At 45.8% G+C, this 19671-nt stretch overlaps 1 protein-coding gene across 3 annotated transcripts in view; it reads left to right on the top strand.

Moving 5' to 3' along the window:
• The window catches only part of NTRK3 (neurotrophic receptor tyrosine kinase 3), a 369430-nt gene that overhangs the window by 269286 nt on the left and 80473 nt on the right, over nucleotides 1-19671 (top strand). Inside the window, exons 13-14 of one of the 3 annotated variants that reach the window (XM_036844029.1) lie at nucleotides 10751-10885; nucleotides 12428-14501. The exons of 1 other annotated variant lie outside the window; for it this stretch is intronic. In XM_036844029.1, coding sequence (XP_036699924.1) covers nucleotides 10751-10885; nucleotides 12428-12546 — 254 coding nt within the window. In that variant the 3' untranslated portion in view covers nucleotides 12547-14501. Of the gene's footprint in view, nucleotides 1-10750; nucleotides 10886-12427; nucleotides 14502-19671 lie in introns of those variants that run through there. One more of the 3 variants, XM_036844030.1, reaches the window with a different exon arrangement.

Consider the following 19671-nt stretch of genomic DNA (forward strand, 5'->3'; position numbering starts at 1 on the left):
CATCTGGGATTCATACAAAGGCACTTTCAATCTGTGTTGGCCCCTGAACAGGGTGGTGGATTGGTGAACGTGATGTTTTAGCGACATAATTTGACAATGGTGTGTCAGAAAGCTTAACCTAGGGACTGGAATCAGAGGAATATATTACAAAGCCCCAAAACAGTGGCCTTAAAATTGAAATGGGGGTTGAGGAAGCCTAAACCAATACTTGTTCATCATCTGTTTCATGTGCCAGACTTTGACCTGATCCTTTTTTTTTTTTTTAAATCACAACAGCACCTGCGAGATAGATAATGATATTTCCAGTTTACAGAAAGGGAAATCAAGACTCTGAGAATTTAGGTAATTTACTTAAGGTTTTAAAGTCACACATACCTGGTAGGTAGTAGAACAGGAATTTGATAGCCAGTCAATCTGTCTCCAGATCTTTCTGCCATGCTTTGCTGAAGTGGGGAATCTAGTAAAAGCATGTGTACGTGAGATACTGCAAAACAAGTATTGAAACCTGATGTTTGATTAGATAAGGGAAATTAGGAAGACACTGGCAAGAAATGGGGATGATTCCAATAGTTTGTGCCTAGGTGATTATAAGCATGGTAGAGATTTTAAAGAATTGGCCTATCAGGAAGGGAAATTGTTTGGGACGGGGATTATAGAAATGTTGGGTTTGTGGTTATGATGCACAATAATGGAAATGCCAAGTAGCCAGTTGGCATCATGAGAATGGAATTTAGAAGAAAGTTCTTGGCTGGAGTTAAAGGGTTAGACGTCACACCCCTGGATGTGGACATTAATGATGGATTGTACAAGGAGAGAGAGAGAGAGAGAGAGAGAGATGGAGAGAAGATGGCTAGAACAGCATTCCTACACTTTAATCACCTGAGGATTCTGTTAAAATACAGGTTTTGATTCACTAGGTTTGGAGTAAGAGCTTGAGAGTCCTCATTTCTAGAAAGCTCTCAGGTGATGCTGCTGTTGCTGGTCCAAGAACCACTCTGAGTAACCAAGGGTGAAAGGACTGATCCTTGAGAAACCACCATAGGTACTGGTGGAGGAAAAGAAGCCAACAGAAAGAACAGGAGCGGAAAGGTAGAAAGATGACACAGTATTATAAGTGTCATGGGGGATGTGGGATGGTGTTGAGATACCACACTCTGTGGAATGACCAAGGTGAAGAGGAATGGAGAAAATCTAGTTAGGGAGTAACCATTGGTGACCTTCAAGAGGTCAGTTTCTGTGGAGGGAATAGAACTTGGATTATGGGAAGTTAAGCATTAACGATCTGTGAGATAGTGGAGTTATAGTTGGAATTGGATCATGCAAAATGTTGGTATCCAAAGGAACTAAGGAAATGGGATGATAGCAGACGGTATGTAAAGTGGAGGACATTGCTCCATCATTTACTAGGTGAGAGACTGGGAATGTGGGCACACATGGATTTGGTACATGAGCACATACCAAAAGATAGAGATGACCATATGTAGATTTCTGCAGAAAGGGGAATAGAACAGGATTTATGGAAGATGCTGGAGAGATAGGAAATAATTGAGGAAAGAAGTTGGAGATAGGATTGAAGGCACCAGTTAAAGAAAAAAAGAAAATACATTTTTCTCTAATACCGAAAGAAAAAAAAGTAATCAGGCTGTGGTCAAGATGGTGCAATGGGTTCATGCTTTAGTGCACCTCCTCTGCTCCAAACACATTGCAGTGACAGAAAAATATAAGGACACACAGCTGGGCCTAAGACCCAGCTGTGTGGGCCTAAGAGCAAGATAAGTAACCTGATGGGTCAGAAATAGTACAGAAACAAAGGTTGATGAGCAGAGCTGCATTCATTCTCGGGCTGGGCTCCAAGTCTGGAGGCAAAAAGTAAGGACAGAAATTTAGCTCTCAAGGGTCCTGCACAACTATATGTGGTCCAGATTGTCAAGGGATTAGGGCTAGAATCACTGCTTGAAGCCATGGGTTGGGGACAGGCTTCCACATTGATGAAAAGAGTCTGAAAAAAATAGTGTTGCCAACCCCTATCTGAGAGTACAGCTAATAGGAATCTCTGAACCTAAGGAGGTAGGGGAGAGAGGTAAAGATGTAACCAGGAGATGATGAACTGACTTAAGCCACTCACTTAGCTGAAGACTGTTCTGCTATATCCCATTGCAAATCAGTATGGAAGGGAGAAACTATTCAACATGAGGAATAATAAAGTTATATTATTACCTCATACCAGTCACAAAATAAGTTATAAATTCTGGTTGAAATTTAGAAGTAGAACTTTTTGTTTTCAGCAGCTTTTTATTTTAAAATGGTATCACCCTTTAGGGGCCCCAGGCCATCATTATAGGATGGGTTTGGAATTGAAGTTCTAAGAGCCTTGGTGGAGGCAGCAATAAGAACAACAACACCAAAAACGTTAGACAATGATGACTGAGCACAAAAGGAAAAGAGGGAAAAAAACCCCTTCCTACTCAAAATGAACTACAATCCGACATTATGAACCATGTAGAAAAAAAAAAACAGTTAATAATAAAGATGTTTGTTATCCTGACTTTCGCTCAACAATGTTCTGGATATTCTACCCAATGCAATAAGACAAGAAAAGAAATATAAGAATTGTGGAAAGACATACGACCATCTTTTTGTGAATGATATGATCATCCTACATAGAATATCAAAAGGTATTTATAAAGCTAGAACAAGTTAGAGAGCTCAGCAATGTTACTAATACAAGATCAGTAAACACAAATTAATATATTCCCTAAACACAGTTAGAAAATTTAACTGAAAACAAATCACACTTACAATAGCAAAAATGAAATAAAACAAAAAAAGGCAAAAAAATATAAATTCTACAAAGGATATGCAATATCTTCTAGAAAATACAAGACAATATTAAGAGTATAAAATAAGAATGAGTAAATGGAGCATATATCTTGTTCATAAATAGGAAGAACCAATATAATGAAGATGTTGATTATCCCCCAAGTTTATAAATTAAATACACTCCCAATAAAAATCCCAGCAGGGTTTTTGAAGATGCTTGCTTGATAAGCTTATTCTATAATTTATATGAGAGAATGAAAGACAAAGAATAGCCAAGGTATTTTTTTAAAAGAGGGTTGAGGAGATTTGCTCTCATAGACAAAAAGACATATTATAAAGTTCTAGTAATTAAGATGGGGAGACAAATAGGCCAAAGTATAATAATATTTTTTTAGCACTCAGAGAACATACATGTGTATATATGTAGATATATAGATAGACAAACAAACAGAAAGATGTCTGGCTATGTGTGTATTTTTGATGTGTCATTTCAAATCAGTATGAAAGGGAGAATTTATTCAATAAAACCACATGAGGAAAAATAATCTCATACCAGCCACACAATAAATTATAAATTGTGGGTGAAATTTAAAAGTAGAACTTTTTGCTTTAGATAAGGTTTTTGTTTTAAAATACTTTTAGATATACAGGAACGTTGCAACAAGAATGCAGAGAATTCTCTTATACCTCTCACTCGGTTTTCTCTATTGTAATCATCCTAAATCACCATGACACATTTGTCACAACTAAGAAGCCAACTTTGGCATGTTATTGTTAACTAAACTCAATACTTCATTCTGATTTCACCAGTTTTTCCTCAAATGTCTGTTTTCTGTTTCAGAGTCCCATCCAGAATACCACATTACATTTAGTTATCATGGTTCTTTAACCTCATCTGATCTGTGACAGTTTCTCAGACTTTCCTTGTCCTTGATTACCTTGACAGTTTTGAGGTCAGATTTTATGCAGAATGCCTCCCAATTTAATCTTGTTGGTTGGGGTCATGAGTTTTGGGGAGGAAGACCACGGAGATGCGTGCTGCCCTCATCACATCATATCATGCTTATCACATGGCATCACTGAATATGCTAGCCCTGATCACCTGGCTGAGACCAGGATTCTCCACTGTAAAGTTACGTTTTCCCCTTGCCATACTCTTTGGAAGTAAGCTGATAAACACAGAACACAAGGTGGGGAGTTAAGCTCCATTTCCTTGAGTGAGGAGACTCTACATATATTTTTGGAATTCTTCTCTAAGAGGGATTGTTAAATATAGTACTTTTAGAGGAAAAGAGTATATTCTTTGACATTGAGGGGGGAAAATCTTAAGATACAGATTATAAATAACATAAAGGGAAAGATTAATGCATTTGTCTACATTAATTTTTAAAAATCTATATAAGATACCATATACAAACGTAAAAGATAAACCATAGACTGAGAGAGCATAATTCCAATGCATACAGCCAACAAAGAATTTACATGCAGAATAAATAACAAACTCCCACAAATAAAAAGACCAACTTATATACAATGTATATATGTATGTGTACATATATATAGTATGTGTATGTACATAATATATATTATTATATAATATTATTATATAGGTAATATAGATCCACACATATACACATAATATATATAATGCACACACATGTATAACACACATGCACACAGACACACACACACACACACACAACACAATGAAGAAAGTATAGGAAGAGACACTTCACAGAACAGGGAACTCCAATTGAGATGATGTGAACCTCAGCAGCAATCAGGGAAATGCACCTTAAAGCTACAAGAAGATAACATCTACCACACATCAGATAATATCATATATGGAGAGACAAGGTAAGACGTTCATCCATTTAGTGATCATAGAAATATGAGTTGGTCCCATCACTTTGGGGAAACGTTTAGCAATACAGTGAAGGATTTCTATACACTAAACTATAGGGATATCCTCTAAAGCCATTCTTCTGAAACATTTTTTTGTGCATAGAAATCACCTGAAGAACTTGTTAAAATGAAGATGTTGATTCACTGAGGTCTAAGAGTCTCCATTTCTACCAAACTCCTAGCTGATGCTGATGCTGGTCTACGTGCCCATAGTTTGAGTAACAAGCCTCTAGAGGTCAGCAAACAGTGGCCTGTGCGCCAAGGCCCAAATCTAGTTCCTGTCTGTTTTTACCACTGAAGTTTTATTGAAACACATTTGTTTGTTTCTGTGTTGTCTATGGCTGCTTTCAGACTACAATGACAGAATTTAGTAGCAGCAACAGAGACCGTATGATTTGTATAAAGCCTAAAATAGTATTTATTATCTGGGCCTTTACAGGAAAAGTTTGCCAACTGCTGCTCTAGAGAAACTCTCCCACATGCACGTAAAGAGACTTGTGTAATAATATTTATTGCAACTTTTTTTGGAGTAATGACAGAATGGAAATAAGTGTCAGTTAGTAGAACAGACAAATAATTTGTAGTATAGTCACATGGTAGACTCCATCAGTTACAATTAATGAATGAGAACTACAAGTCTTAATGTGGATAAATCTAGAAAAAACATCCCTTGTTTTAAAATTTAAACTTGGGCAATTTTCTTACAGATATATACCTCTGCAGGCAAATTATTAAAAGATGCCTGGAAATGATCCTCATCTATTTCAGGGCAGTGATTACCTCTGGTGAGGGATTAGATTAGGAACAGGATCATGGATGCATTCATATGGGCTCACAACCATAGGTGTCATGTATTATTTCTCTCAAAAATTTGGAAAGAAGATATCAAAATGTAATAAATTGTTAATACTGGGTGGTGGGGACACACTTTTGATCATCTCTATGCTTTCTTATTTCAGATATTTCAAACATTGGAAAAGAATAAAAAGAATCAAAAAGGGGAAAATATGCTGAATATAAAGACAAGTATTTTGAAGTGCAGGGAGGGGGTGAAGATAGAGAAAGGTTATTCATACTTGAGGCTCTCTCCCCTCTCAATTAAGCAAGAGATATTCCGGTATTACAAATTGTCCCTTATATAGTTAATTTTGAGAATGGTAAACAGGTTTTACCAGGTGACTAATTTTACTCCATGGCTTGTGAAGTATTTTGATTCTAAGAGGTCACTTCATCCAGATCCTGGAGTGGAAGGAATTTCCCTTTCTCTGGAACTAACATTTCACTCCTTTGATCCAAGCTCAGCTTATTGCTGGGACAATAGTGATACCAAGAGCGAAGCCCCCAAGGACATTCCTCCTCCTTTTGAGTGCAAGCCTTGCAGTATTCCTCAGGGAAGAGTCCGGAGAGCCTTCAAGATTCCTTCAGGGAAGAGCCTTTGGCTTTTGTCTGAGAATCTCAGTGTTCCATGCCCTTTTATCTCACCGAGGTGTGGATGCCCTCCCACCGTGACTTCTCCTGGCGTGATTCCCTGAGCTAACTCACATTTGGGTTGCATTCAGCAGCAGCCCCTCCCTCAGAGCATCTGCGCACAGCTGGAACCAGGCTTTGCACATGGACCAGGGCAGTCTCATCATTGATTTTCCCAGCAGTATTGAGGCAACTTTACAGGAAAAGGTGCTGTGTACTGAAGCTGGGGATCTCAGTTCAACACTCTTAGCCATGAAATATACAAGAGGGACGTTTCAGTTCCAAGTATATTTGCATATCCTATAGAAGCCTTTGTAGCATGTTTGTTGTTGTAAGGATATGGGAATACTTTGAGTCAAATCATACCCCATGACATTTAACAGCTGTATTGAAAAGTCCTGCTAGCTGGCACTTGATAACCTTTGGTCAAGTGCCTGACATGTGTCAAGGAAAGTGGAAGCACAGCCAGCTGATGATACAAATACCCAAAATACCATCTTCTCACCCAACAGTAGCATTATAAGTGGTCTCTAGCATGTTTTCTTCTTGGGAACCTGAATTCTGAACACAATGCCCTCTTACCCATACAGTTCAACTCCTGAACTATCTCCTCTTTCTGAGATAGGTTTATCCCTCTGATGGAGGTTTCCAGCCACTTATGTATCATTTTTAACCATAACCAGAGGAAGCATAAGTTTGGTCATTATAGGGATAATCAGTGAGGCTTGCTGAGAGGGCATTCCCTGGTCTTTAATGCACAGCCCATAACCTAGTGCTGGCTTTATGTTTATTGTAAAGTTTTCAACTCAAATGCTAAGACAAACCATGCAGGGATTGTAAATAAGTGAAGGGACCAGGTGGAGGATAATAGGGAGTGGTGTGGCATATGGTGAATTAGAGAACACATGCCTTGTCTAAATGGAGTGGCCACCACTTTGCTCTAGCTGATTATCATTGTGCAGAAATGCTGGCCCAACATTGACAGAACTCTTGGATTTTTAAGGGAAGCTAGAAATAGGGATATTTTAAATGTGAAATCTTCCAACTTTTAGATGTTGGCAACTAATTCAAAAATTTTTTTAAAAGCACGCTAAAATGAGACACAACCCAGAGCCACAGATGGCCCATTGGTTAGGTTTGCAACCTCAGAATAACAGAGGAAATGATCTGAGAGCTTTAAGTAAGATAGTTTGCGGCCAGCAAGTCTAGGCATTTGGGTCTCACTCACGTGGCTCAGTGCCACCATCTTTTTACTGAATCTGATGGCAGGAAAGAGCTTAGATTGAGAACAACAATAGCCACATCAGGAGGCAAAGGTACAGAACCATGTAACAATAGTCATAACCCGGGACCACTGGGGCTCTTTGATGACATTCTTCCCATGACCTTAGAGAGGTCACCATACAGGCAGCAAACGAAGCAAGCAAAATTTATGAGGGACATTTTCTTTACTGTAATGTACCTTTTCCTGTCACTTCTTGTTCACATAGTGACCCAAGGGGAGAGTGCTGGGGAGAGAGCAATTCTGGGCTCCATACTTGGCCTCCCAGGAGGATTCTCAGATTCTACACTCTTGCTCTAGGTGTCACTATGTTCTGAATAATGGCTCTTCTCTACAAATTCATGATTATCTCTCTTTCATCAGGTTTACTTTTCATCCTTCTTAAGCTGAACTCCCAGAAGTAACATCAAAATGAAGGGGTCAATGTCTAGGTAGAGTTTGGGATTCTTTACTTGGTAGGTCCTAATACAAACCAAGTGGTAGGTGTGGCTGGCTGACACTTGCAGAAAATGAGGCAGCGTGGGAAAGGGTTGGGCTGGGCATCTACTGGAGGAGGGCAGTGGCAGGGCATGGGGGTTGCTCGGCTCCCTGGTAGGGAAGCTGTTAGTGAGGAAGGAACACTCTAGCCCTCCAGCCAGGCCTTGCAGAAGGAGCCGGAGGTAAAGCCCTGCTTTCCCTGGAGAACGTCCCCATCACTGCGGCCTTGACCTCCATTTCTGCCTCCTTTTCCGTACATTGATTTTCAACAAATGGAAGCCATATTGCAAAGCAGTTAATTATAAGGAGTTTAAGGTTATGAAAAACTTGGTTCAGTGTTCAATATCAGACTCTGCTACAAAGTGTACTTGGGTTTTTTTTTAAAATATGTATTACTGAGCCTTAGTTTTCCCGCATGTAAAATAGAGTTAATAATATCAACTTTTAAAAGATATTGGAGGGACTTCCCTGGTGGTCCAGTGGTTAGGACCCTGCTCTTCCACTGCCAGGGCCTGGGTTCAATCCCTGATCAGGGAACTAAGATCCCGCAGGCTGCGTGGTGCAGCAAATAAAATAAAATAGAGATACTGAATTATCTGTAAGCAGTGCCTGGTACCATCACTAACTTATACAGGTCTTTGGATTCCAGGGTGATCAGTGATGCATTGGATGGTAGGGCTGTTATAGCCGGGCATTGCTTGAGTCTCCCTTCTTTAGCCCATACCTGCCCACAGCATGCTTCAAGACATTTCACATCTTCTCACCCCTTGGGGAATGGTATAGAGGGTGTGGCTAGAATGCCCCCTGACTGGGGTGGGGTACAATGCAGGCTCCCCACCCTGACATCTATCCTGTGGACCCCTCCTGCTCTCACTCTCTCTCTGGACAAGGATCTCAACTGCTCTGTGCCTCTGATTCCCTATGATTAAGCCGCCCATGACCTCAGTGCCAGGACTCCTGTGTATATCAACCTCCTCTTTCTCACAGCCAATGCTATGTAAATGCTAAGCATTTTTGTGATGTAGCAACTTTAAGAGGATGAATGAATACATTTGACGAGGGAATGTTGGGAAATAATCCAATAGGGCTCCATTTGGTATTGGGCCTTTTATCAAGGCCATAACCCAAACCCACTTTATGGGGTTAGGGAATAAAATTACCATGTCGGATAACAAAAAGGAAGAAGCAGGGACAGAAAGGGAGGCCTTAAGGATCCAAAGTCAAATGAGTGTGTAGACAGAAGATGCAAGGGAAGTTCTCACTGGTGGGTGCCTGGAAAGCTGGTAGCGCTAGACTTCCAAGGCCAGAGCAAGAGAGTGGGGCTGGGATGAAACCCCAGAGAGGGTGAGATGATTAGGATTTACAAGATTGTCAGAAAAACAGAGAGGTGTAAAAGTCTATGCCATCCTTTGTGTTGCACGGCCATAGAAGGCAACCCTTCTCTTGCTGCAGTGAATATTAAAGAACTTGCCCTTGAACATTTAACTGGCTTTTGGCCCAATGGGATTGGCTCCGAAAGCTTTCATCCAATTCTCGGGGTGCTTAGCACCCCCTAGCCTCTTCCTTCCCAGCTTCCCTCCCTTCCCAAAATGATCCCAGAGTCTCTGGCTTGCTTCTCAGAAAACATACACCTAGACAGTCCCTGAAGACCAGGCTCTGTTCTGAATTACAGAGGGCCTACGAGTAGCTTTGTGCTGGATGACTCTGGGGACAGCTGTTGACAGACGGAGGAAAAGGTTAGACGTGAGGGTCCATGGGCCACTGGGGGGCGAGGCTTTCTTCAGAAGTATATTTGCTCCTCTTTGGCCTTTCCTCCAGCCATCTCTCCCTTTCCCAGTCCAGGTCCATGGTGGTCCTTGTCCCCCTGCCCTCCCCCGAGCATATGCCTTTTCCTTCCTGCTCTGGGGTTGTTCTGAGTGAAAGGGGGAGGAATGGAGGATTTTGGAGCGGTGCCTCTTACGCTATAAGGCCTCAGCATTTAGAATCTTGGAAAGGCTCCATCTGGGAAAGAGTTCCAGAGGAAACAAACTTCAGATCCCGGCTCATATGGGAAAAGGCTCATGTTCACGGAGGTGGCTTCAGGGACCTTGGCAGAGGCTTGGCCCCTGCCTTTAATGGATCCGACATGGAGCCTTCCAGGGCCCACGATGCTGCATGGCCTTCAAGGGAGATTTCACTCACAAGCTATCATACCTCTTTCATAGGACTTAGAGTTGTCAGGTCTCTAGGGAACCAACAGCTTTTGTCGTTCTGTTTATGCCCTAACTGAGGCAAGAACGATTTCAAGGGGCCAAACACCCCGTCTCTTCTCCTTTTCATTCCCCCTTGTCATGTTGTTTCTTCTTGGAGAGTAGCTGAATTTCTTTTCTAGGAGAGAAGGGGCCAAAAAGGTGGTCTCAAGACCTGTGGGATCATCAGCTCAGTTCATAGAAATCTTCCTTCCAGCCCCGGAAATGGCATTGACAAAAGCAGCGATGGCCACAAGTTCAGGATTCCCCCGGCCCAAGAAGAGGGATGGGGGTGGGTAAGCATGGTAGGGAAAGGTTGGACAGAGTTTATGGTGATCCCCTCATGCAGTTCCTTAATGCCACTGTGTGATACTCAGAGGACCATGTATCTAGATTTTATGCCTAAAATAAAGCAGGTGCCCCTACAGGTAAAGCAGTGTGAGTACAGGAGCTGGGAACACCTGGATTTCTGTTTCTGGCCTTGTGCACTTAAGAAAAATACTTCCCCATGTCTTTGCACATGGGACTCAATACTGACCATTAATTCCCCCATGTCTGCCTCTTCTGCCAGGGGTCTTTTCAAACATAGACAATCATGGGATATTAAACTTGAAGGACAATAGAGATCATCTAGTCCCATCAACTCACTATATATATGAGGAACCTGAGGTCCAGAGTGGGGAAGTGTCTTACCCAAGGTCACATGGTGAGTTACCTCCTTTGACGTCTTTGTATGCAGTACAGACCCCCTGTCCCCCTCACCAATTTTAATTCTTAAGATCTTAAGACCTCATGAAGTTTCTGTAGGCCCCAGAGGATTCAGGGATGACTAGGTGCCTAGTGTGGGATTGGTACTAAAATCCCTTAGGTGAGGGAACTCTTCCAGGCCAGGATACTTCACAGGGCCTAGGTGAGGCATCTGGTACAAGAGAGAGAGGGACCATGGCCTGGAGAGAAACAATGGAGTCACAGACCCTCTAGACCAATGGCCTGCCTTCCCCCTGCCTCAGACCCAAGAGAGCCCTTGTCCTGGGTTAGCACAGTGATGCTAGCACAGAAACATCTCAAGTTGAAACCAAGTCTCCCTCTAAACATGACCTCATCGGTGAGGAACTTTCCTCCATCTCCACAATCTAACCCCGCTCCCTGCAGAAGGAGGGCACCCAGCACCCAAGATGACTCAACTCTGTTTTGATCGTAATATGTCCTCAGAATGAGGAGGGGAAAGTCTCAGTGCTACCAACTCGATCTCTCCCCATGATAGCCTCAGCGTCTAGCTGCCCATTACGCTCTTCACATACCTGCACACAGCTTTCCTAAAAAGACTGGCTTACTCCTATCTTGTCTGCACATGCACGTAAACACCCACACACTTACTTTATAGACATTATTTTAATCCGGGGTTGACTGGAAAACCTCCTTCTGGAGATTTGATCAGGAGCACCCAACGTCTCCGGACACCCTAATTCCGTCCATGGCAGTGTGGGCCAGAGAGGAGCGGAGCTAGCATGGAAGCCCTCCTTGCTTGAGGCTGCCCGTGGCTTGATGACCACCAGTGCTACCCCTCCAGGGTATTCCATCCCCTACGAGACTTGGAATTATGGGAGGGCTGAGAGATCAGCCATCATCGCACTGACTGGGTGAAATGAGAGGAAAAAGTGAAGGAGAAGGAGTTTATAGTCTTGGACGTACAGTGCCCCCAACCTGGTGCAGTCAAAGGTGGTTCACATTATCCCAGCTCCTAGGATTAGAAATGGCCCTCAGGTATCCCTTAAGAATGTAAGGTCTGGAGAGCAATCTCCTCCCACCCCTTTGCCCCCCCAGGCACCCTAGCGATTATGCCCTGTTCCCACCTCCCTCTCAAGCTCATCGTCAGGGCCTCCTCCTACTTAGATGAGGCTGCCCCTCCCCTCCTCTTCCAGGACAATCCAAGGCCAAGCCCCCAAACGTTTTGCTCACGTCCCTTCCTCGGTCCAGTGGAGGCAGCAGCAAAAGTGGAGTGTTTCCAGTTTCTCTGACCATGCTTGGTTTTAAGTTAATCCCCTCCTCCTATCCTTCCCTTTTGCTGAGAATTCATTTGGCTGTTCCCAATATATCTGTGTCCGTATCCCGTATCTCCAGCTCTTCCCCCTACCTTTCAGGCTCCCTCTGTGTTTCCCCTTCTAGTTTTGATCTTCTTTGGGGGTTTTGGTTTTTACTTTATTTTGCTTTTTCTGTTTTTCTGTTTTTTTGTTTTTGTGTTTTATAGGTTTCAGAGAAATTATGTTGAATCCAATAAGCCTTCCCGGACATTCCAAGCCTCTTAACCATGGCATCTATGTTGAGGATGTCAATGTTTATTTCAGCAAAGGACGTCATGGCTTTTAAAAACTCCTTTTAAGCCTCCCTGTTTTGATGTCACCTTGGTAGGCTGGGTCCTCTGAGAGGTTGGAAGCTCTAGGCATGTTTCTGTTTGGATCCGGGGAAGCTAAGTAGAAACTACACAAGCCGCCGGTGCCCCTGCATCCTTTATCACCACCAAGACGGGTGTTTGCCCCCATCCGCCACTGGCAGGGTTGCCCTTTCCCTCCAATCATCACTGTGCTCCTTTTTTTTCTGGCCTCCAAGGCAGCTCCTGCCATCATCTTAAGAGCCAATAAAGAGAATTAAAAACCTGTGCACCAGGAACCATCTCTTAAACACACTAGCCATTCTCTTGCTTTCCACAAACAACCCAACCACCACGAGAAAGCCTGATGAAGTCCAGCCGTGCTCCGGCCTCACTTTCCCCGCTTGGAAGCGTGGGGTCTCCCTGGCTCTCCCTAGGATACCAGGCCATCCTCTTAGTGACCTCGTCGCCCTGCAGCCTCCCGTGGGGAAGAACATCTAAGCAGAGGTGGAGACGGCGCGGTGAGAGGAGAGGGAGCCAGGCCCAAGTATTGGCACCAGATTAGGTCTCAGAGGAAAGAATGGAAACCAATCATTTTCTATATATATATATATTTTTTGGTGGAGAAAACCATACCTTTTTTTTGGACACACTTTCCCCCTACTTCCTCTTCTCTCTGGAACGGCTCACAGTGAGTGGTATTAGAAAACTCCTTGGAGAAGAGGATTTCTCCAGGGCTCCTTCTTGGCCCCTAGATCTGCAGTTCCGACAAGCTTTGGCTGCAGGAGGTCTTGCCTGTGAATTGGGCATCCTGCTAGGACCACAAGGGACCAAGGGAATCAGGGACCAAGGCCCTTCCTGCTGTTCCATGATCCCGGGATTGGCTCTCTTCCCCCACTTTTACTTATTCTTGACTCTGAGAACTTTTGGCACCCAATGGAATCACCATTTCAAGGCCAAGATGAACTGAAGGGGAAGAGAAGTAAAAATTGGCCTCCTCCAGCCCCTCTCATGGCTCCAATGGAAGTGTCATCCCGTTCTCTGGTCAATATATGTGTTTACTTTGCTTGCTTTGACTCATGCCTTACTCCATGGCCACCCTCTCCCAAAGAGGGAGGTTCGTTTCCCCGATTTTCAACTTGATCCACTGGGGAGAGGGAAAGGGATGCTTTTCCCCCTGCTTCAATAGGAAAGGTACAGTTGTAGGGCCTGAACCTCTCCCAGATTTGCTGCCATGTTGGCTGAGTGGACTTCGGGCTTGGCCTAGTTCCCCCCCCCCACCCCATGGTGCCTCCGTTGTAGGGGGTCAGCACAGGCTGCCCCCTTGGGGGTGGAGCATGGAAGAGGGGGCCAACCATGGGGAGCTCGTAGGACAAAATGGTGGTGGTTTTCACCCACTAAGTTTTGGAGTGATGATGTACAGTAATAGATAATAGATTCTCTGCCTTGGGAAATTTCCCTGGGGGTTGGGATTCCCACTTAGGGCTTTCGGTCCTGAGTCCCGTGGATGGTGGTTCTTCACGTCGGGTTCCCAGCCTGATTCTGCAGACACCTCCATGGGCTTTAAAAATGCAGAGCTTTCCAAGTTCTTGCCCAGTATCTGGGGTGGCCTCCCGGGCACCTGAATGTTCAGAGTATCACACGGGGATTCAGGTTCTCTCCAGGGCCTAGAAGTGTGTTTATTTAGCCCCCCCAAGCTCCCCGCCATCCTGCTCCCCATTGCTTCATATCTGGCTGTTCCCCATTGTGTCCTGCCGACCCTTTGGGCCAGGGCCCCCTCCTGAGTGTGGCTTTAAGGAGTAAGCTTGAGGATGATGTCTTTTAATTATTGTAAATCATTACCTCATTTCCAGCCTCCCAGGCTCCATCCATCCCAGCATCTTTTATTCTGCCATTTTCCTCACCTTGTGCTATGACCATGGGGCGTTGTGTTTCCGCAGAGACATATAGGAGTGTTCAGTGTATAGTTTCTTAATAAACACTTTATTTTCTAATGAAATGACTGGATCAGACCTCTTATTTGGCAATTTTGCAAAGAATATTAAAGATACGTAGAAATTTCAGGCTACCCTGTTTTTTAATTCCCCCCTATTTTACTATTACTCTTTTAAAGAAGTTTCTTAGCCAATTCCTGTTTGTAAAGGATTTTACAATCTGTTCCATTGGTTGCTTTCACTGAGACCCCTCCAGATACAGGCTGAGTCTATACAGTGAAGTGTTTCCTCATCTTACTGAGAAAGAATTAGAGGCACAGAGAGTTGAATGGTTCACTCACGGTCACACAGCACAAGAGACAGAAGCCAGGTTCAAACCTGACTCTTTCAGATACAACTCAGGTGACTGAGATCCTTGTCTCCTTGGTGGCTGGGGACTCTTCTACTGTCCAAACAGCCAAGGCTTATGGAGATTCTTTCTTCAGAGCTGATGTGTAAGGGGGTCTGGGAGTGGGGTTGAGGGATCCTTTATCTTTGGTGCACCAATAAGCCAATGTAATTTTTCCCTTGGTTGGAGTGGTTTTATATCTCCCTTATGGATCTTGGGGAAGTGACCTTGCCCAGAGGAAGATGGGGGGTCTGGGCTTGCAGGCCAACCTGCCGATCATCCAGAGACCACCCCCTGCCCCTCCCCACCCCAGACACATACACACTAAGGTAGGCCAAACTCTCATGTCAGGTCTCATGTGGGCTACCAGAAAAGGAGAGGCAGAAGAGTCCTGGGGTCCTACTGAGGCTAAAATGCTTAGATGAGCTGGCTGTATCTGTCTGCCCTTGGTTCCTGGGCCCTGACCCAGCTAGAAGGGTCGAAATGCCTTCTGTAACTTACAGTGTCTTCCTTTTAGGAAGAAGGGACTTTGTATGTAGGAGATTTGGAACAAGAGAGGAGGTCGGGGGCTGGGAGGATTTTGACCCTTCCCTTGGTCTCAGTTGGCTTTTTTTGGGCTTCTTACTTAGGAAGTAAAGATGAGGCATGCAGAAGTGAGGTGGGTGAGCTCAAGGTGGAAGTCCAACAGGGATTGATTCGACTAGGTTGGTGCTTTTTCTACTTACCCTTACTCAATCTCTTATTTAAGTCTAGCTTGGTTTGAGCCCTCACCTCACCTCACCCCCAATGGACGCTCCTTTTCTATAGAGTGGCCTGGGTAAGGGGTTGCCCCAGCTCCACGTTCTCCTGTTCTCAAGGGTTCCAGGATTGGACCAGGGATGGCCCAAGGGTTGAGACTGTCTTTGGGACCATCAGGCTGCATGGATTCTAGGGAGAATTTCACTATTAATAACTAGAGATATTTAAGTTTTGTTTTATCAGGATGCGTAGAGCCTGCCAATGCATGGGAGAAAAGATGATGAATAGAAACGGCCCCTGGGAAGATGGGAAAGAAAAGCATCCATCCTCAGGAGGAAGGATCAGCCGCATGGAGGGAGAGCTCTCCTGGTGCAGCGGGAGGAAGAGGAAAAGATGAGGGTTTAGAGGTTTGGGGTGGGCAGGGGAGTGAGAGAGTTCTTGTCTGGTGGCTTCTATTTTGCCTATAAAGTGTAAGGTAAGGCCTTGTGCTGCAAGTGAGAACATCTAAGAGCACTGAGAAGGTCTAAAGCAGCAGAAGAGACCATGGCAGATGGCAGGGAAGCATGAAAAAGTTGCCGGGAGGAAATGAGGACTGGCTGAGACTGGGCAGCTGTGTTGAGTGTCCAGGACTCTGTTTCCCATGCGTTCCTGCTGGGCCCTGAAGTCCCATGGCATCTACCCCAACGTTAGAGGCTCTGGGGCAGTCAGAGCTGGCACAGGGGAGGCCTGGAGAGTGGAACTCAGCCCGCCAAGGATGCTGGCTTGGACTGGCTTCAGGCAGGGAGGCTCAGGGGACCAACAAGACCTGTAGCTCTGTGTTTGGAATCTCACCCACAGGATTTCACAGTGGCTTTCTTGGACTTGAGCTTACATTTTGGTCCTAGGGGATTTCGTGGCAAAGGTTCAATCCATGAACCAAGCGTGCTTGCCATGTGCTCTCTGGATCTTCATTGTGGAAGGAGTGATTGAGGGGCCCTGGTGCTGAACCTTATGCCCTGAAGCTCAGAGGGTGGGGAACTCACTGTACCCTTAAGAAGCTGTAGGACTGTGGTCAACTCAGTTGTAGGGCCTTCCAGGGACATGCCCTGGAGAGGACCTGAGTCTTTCACTAGGGTTGTGTGGCCAGATCCTGGAACTGGTTGGCAAGCTCCAAAGAATGGGCTTTCCTGGGGAGCATTAGTAACAATCATTATGTCGAACTTATGAAGCACCTATTCAGCGCCAGGCACATCTGACCCATGAGGAAGCTGAAGCTTAGAAAGAGTTAGTAATCACTAGGCCAGGTTTTCACAGCTGTGAGTGGCAGAGCCAGGACTGACATGGGGTCTCTTTGACCTCCTGGTGCTCTTGGCTGTTCAGCTGCCCCCACAGAGCAGCCCATCTTCTGCTCCTGGAAAGCTGCAGCCCTGGGGTCTCCATAATCATAGCCTCCCCCTGGCTCCCTAGATGAAGTCCTTCAGGGGTCTTTGGGGCTAGATGCTATCCCTAACTTCCTCCTGGAAACACCCGAACAGGGTGATTTTGAAAAGAACATCTGCCAGGCTCCTTCTTCACCCATTCTAGCATTTAGCGACCCTTGATGCCTGAAAGTGTGGTTATTCTTACATCTAAGATGAATCATCTGGTTTTCAGTTGGTGAGATCCCCAAACAGGCAAGGGTGGCATCTTTGATGTCAAGAAGGACTTGTTGGCTGAGGCACACCTGATCCTCAAGTTGGTAGGTGAGGCTGCCCAGGTCTGGGCAAGCGTGAGCAGCTTCAGGCGGGAAGGTAGTGGAAGGAAGATCCTTGCCTGACTTCTGCACCCCCATCTGAACTTTCTTCACCCTTCCTCAAAGACCTCCTGGTGTGTGGAAGCTCGGCCATGTGCTTCTCACCCAGGGAAAGAGCAGATGCCAAGCATCTTCAATTTGGAAGCCAAGAAGCTGGGCTCTGGGCTACCCTGTCTCTCCCTTCTTACGTGGGAATTCTTTTCTGTAGCCGAGCTCCCAGTCACCACATCCTCCCCCTCCCCAGCCGCAGGTGTGACCTCAGCCTAGTGCTGGGCCGTGACACTTCCCTTGGCTCCGCCCAGCTCCTGCAGGTCAAGGCCAGGCCTGAGCAGAGGCTCAAGCGTCTCAGATACAGGAGCTAGACGCCAGGGAGGGTTTGATGCGGTGGAGACAGCACGGGAGCCGGCAGATCAATGCAGGGTGACTTCTTCATTGTGTGTAGCTTCCTGGACCGCGCCAGATGCGGATTAGGCAGAGGGCCTTTGTTCCTTCAGTGTTTACCGACTCGGAGCTCCGGCTACACTCACAGGTGGCCGCCAGAGTGACTCTGAAATGGAGAGCAAGGTGAGGGTAGCAGTGAGGGACAGACGGGGAGGCTTGAGGGTGAAGAGCTGCTGGCTGCTCTGAGGCTCCTTTGGGAAGGACGGAGGGAAAACTTTTCAGTGTGACAGCGGAGGAGGCGACGGGGCAGCGAGGAGGGTGGGAGCTTCAGGGGAATCTGGTCTGCATCCGAATTTTCCAGGAGGCCTGAAGCTCTACTCCCCCGCACCCCTAGCTTTGCCCCACCCCTGACATCCCCACTGTACTGCTGGGGACGCGGGCGAAGCGGCCTGTGGCCTCAGTTGCCTTGGATAGCTCTGGTTCTGAATTTTGCCTTTAGAAATCCCATACCCACCCCCCCCCACCCGCCCTGCTCACCTCTCAAGAAAACCTCAGCCAAGATCTAATCATATATCCCAGAGCTAAATAAGCCTCCTTCCACCCTCCTTGAACCCAAAGTGAGTTGAAGATCTCTTGCTGGCAAAAGATCAGGTTTCTCGTCTGCTTTTGCATGTGGTTTGGAAATTTCATCAGGATTCTGAGGGTAGGATTTTAATCCCAATTCCTCCTTCGATAAAGTGACCCCAGTTTGCCCCTGGGACTTAAGCTCTGCTTGCTCAGGGAGGAGATTGGGTGGGTGATGAGGCCGAAGAGCTCGCTGCCTTTTCGTCTCTTTCCATCAGGACCCTGTCCCCTCCTGGGTGTGTACCTGAGAGCAGTAGCTCTTCCTTCCCCACCCCCTTTGCCTTCCAGCTGGAGGCGGATGCGTTGCTCAGATAGTCTGCAGGTTTGGGGGTGGGGCATGGTGAGAACTGGGGAGAGTGAGGGAGATATTGGGGTTAGCCTTTGACTACAGCCTGTTCGGCTCCCGAGCAAGAAAGAAACAAGAAGGGCAGGAGGATCTCTGAGAAGCACAGATCCTAGAGGGACACAGGATGCTGATGGCTCAGATTCTGTGCCAAAGGCAAGGCCGGGTCCATGCAGGTCCAGTTTGGGAAGGAATATGGAACTACTTGGGTAGAGGAGAAAGGCAGGATTTCCAAGTTCCCAGGGAAGAGCCGAGCTGTAGAGAAATCCTGACTGAGGGCTTTGGTGAGACTTTCAAGCCTGGAAAACAGGGGATGCGTGAGCTTCCTACTCAGACCAGAGGCAGCCCTGGGCTTCTCAGGATCACGTGTCTTCCCATGACCCTCTGCAAATAGGAGCCACTTAAGGCCTCTCTGATGTCCATGAACCTGACTTTGATTTGGCTGAGAGTGGAGGGAGGGGCATGCGGCATAAGGCAGGAAGAACGGAGCTTGGCTTTTCTGAGAGGGAAAGAGCAATTCTCCCTTCACACCCTGTCTAAGAGCGATGTCAGGCGCTGTCTGAGAGTTTGGAAGGTGGATCAGAATGGCCCACATGGCTATGGAGAAGGTTTGAAGACCAAGGGTTGAGGCTGCGCAAAGGTATGAGTTCCAGAGTTGTGTCCGACTTGTGGCTCCATCCAAGTTTGAGGAACAGAGTGTCATGTCAGTTCGGAAAAAGCCCACCAAGCCTGACTTGGGTGAGTAATGGCGGAGGCCTTGGTGGCTGACAGTGACACTCAGCTTGTCTGTGGAGCTCTCTTTCCCCCTCCCCGTTTCTACCTCCCGTGTGCTGTTACCATGGCAGCAAAATGAAGGCTGGTTCGGCCTTTGGGGACCTCAGTGGAGCAACCGGCCTATTTCCCTTCAAAAGACAAGGGACAAGGCTTCCCTCTCTTGTCCCTACG

This window comes from Balaenoptera musculus, chromosome 2 (assembly GCF_009873245.2).
Source record: "Balaenoptera musculus isolate JJ_BM4_2016_0621 chromosome 2, mBalMus1.pri.v3, whole genome shotgun sequence".
NCBI classification, from domain to species: Eukaryota; Metazoa; Chordata; class Mammalia; order Artiodactyla; family Balaenopteridae; genus Balaenoptera; species Balaenoptera musculus.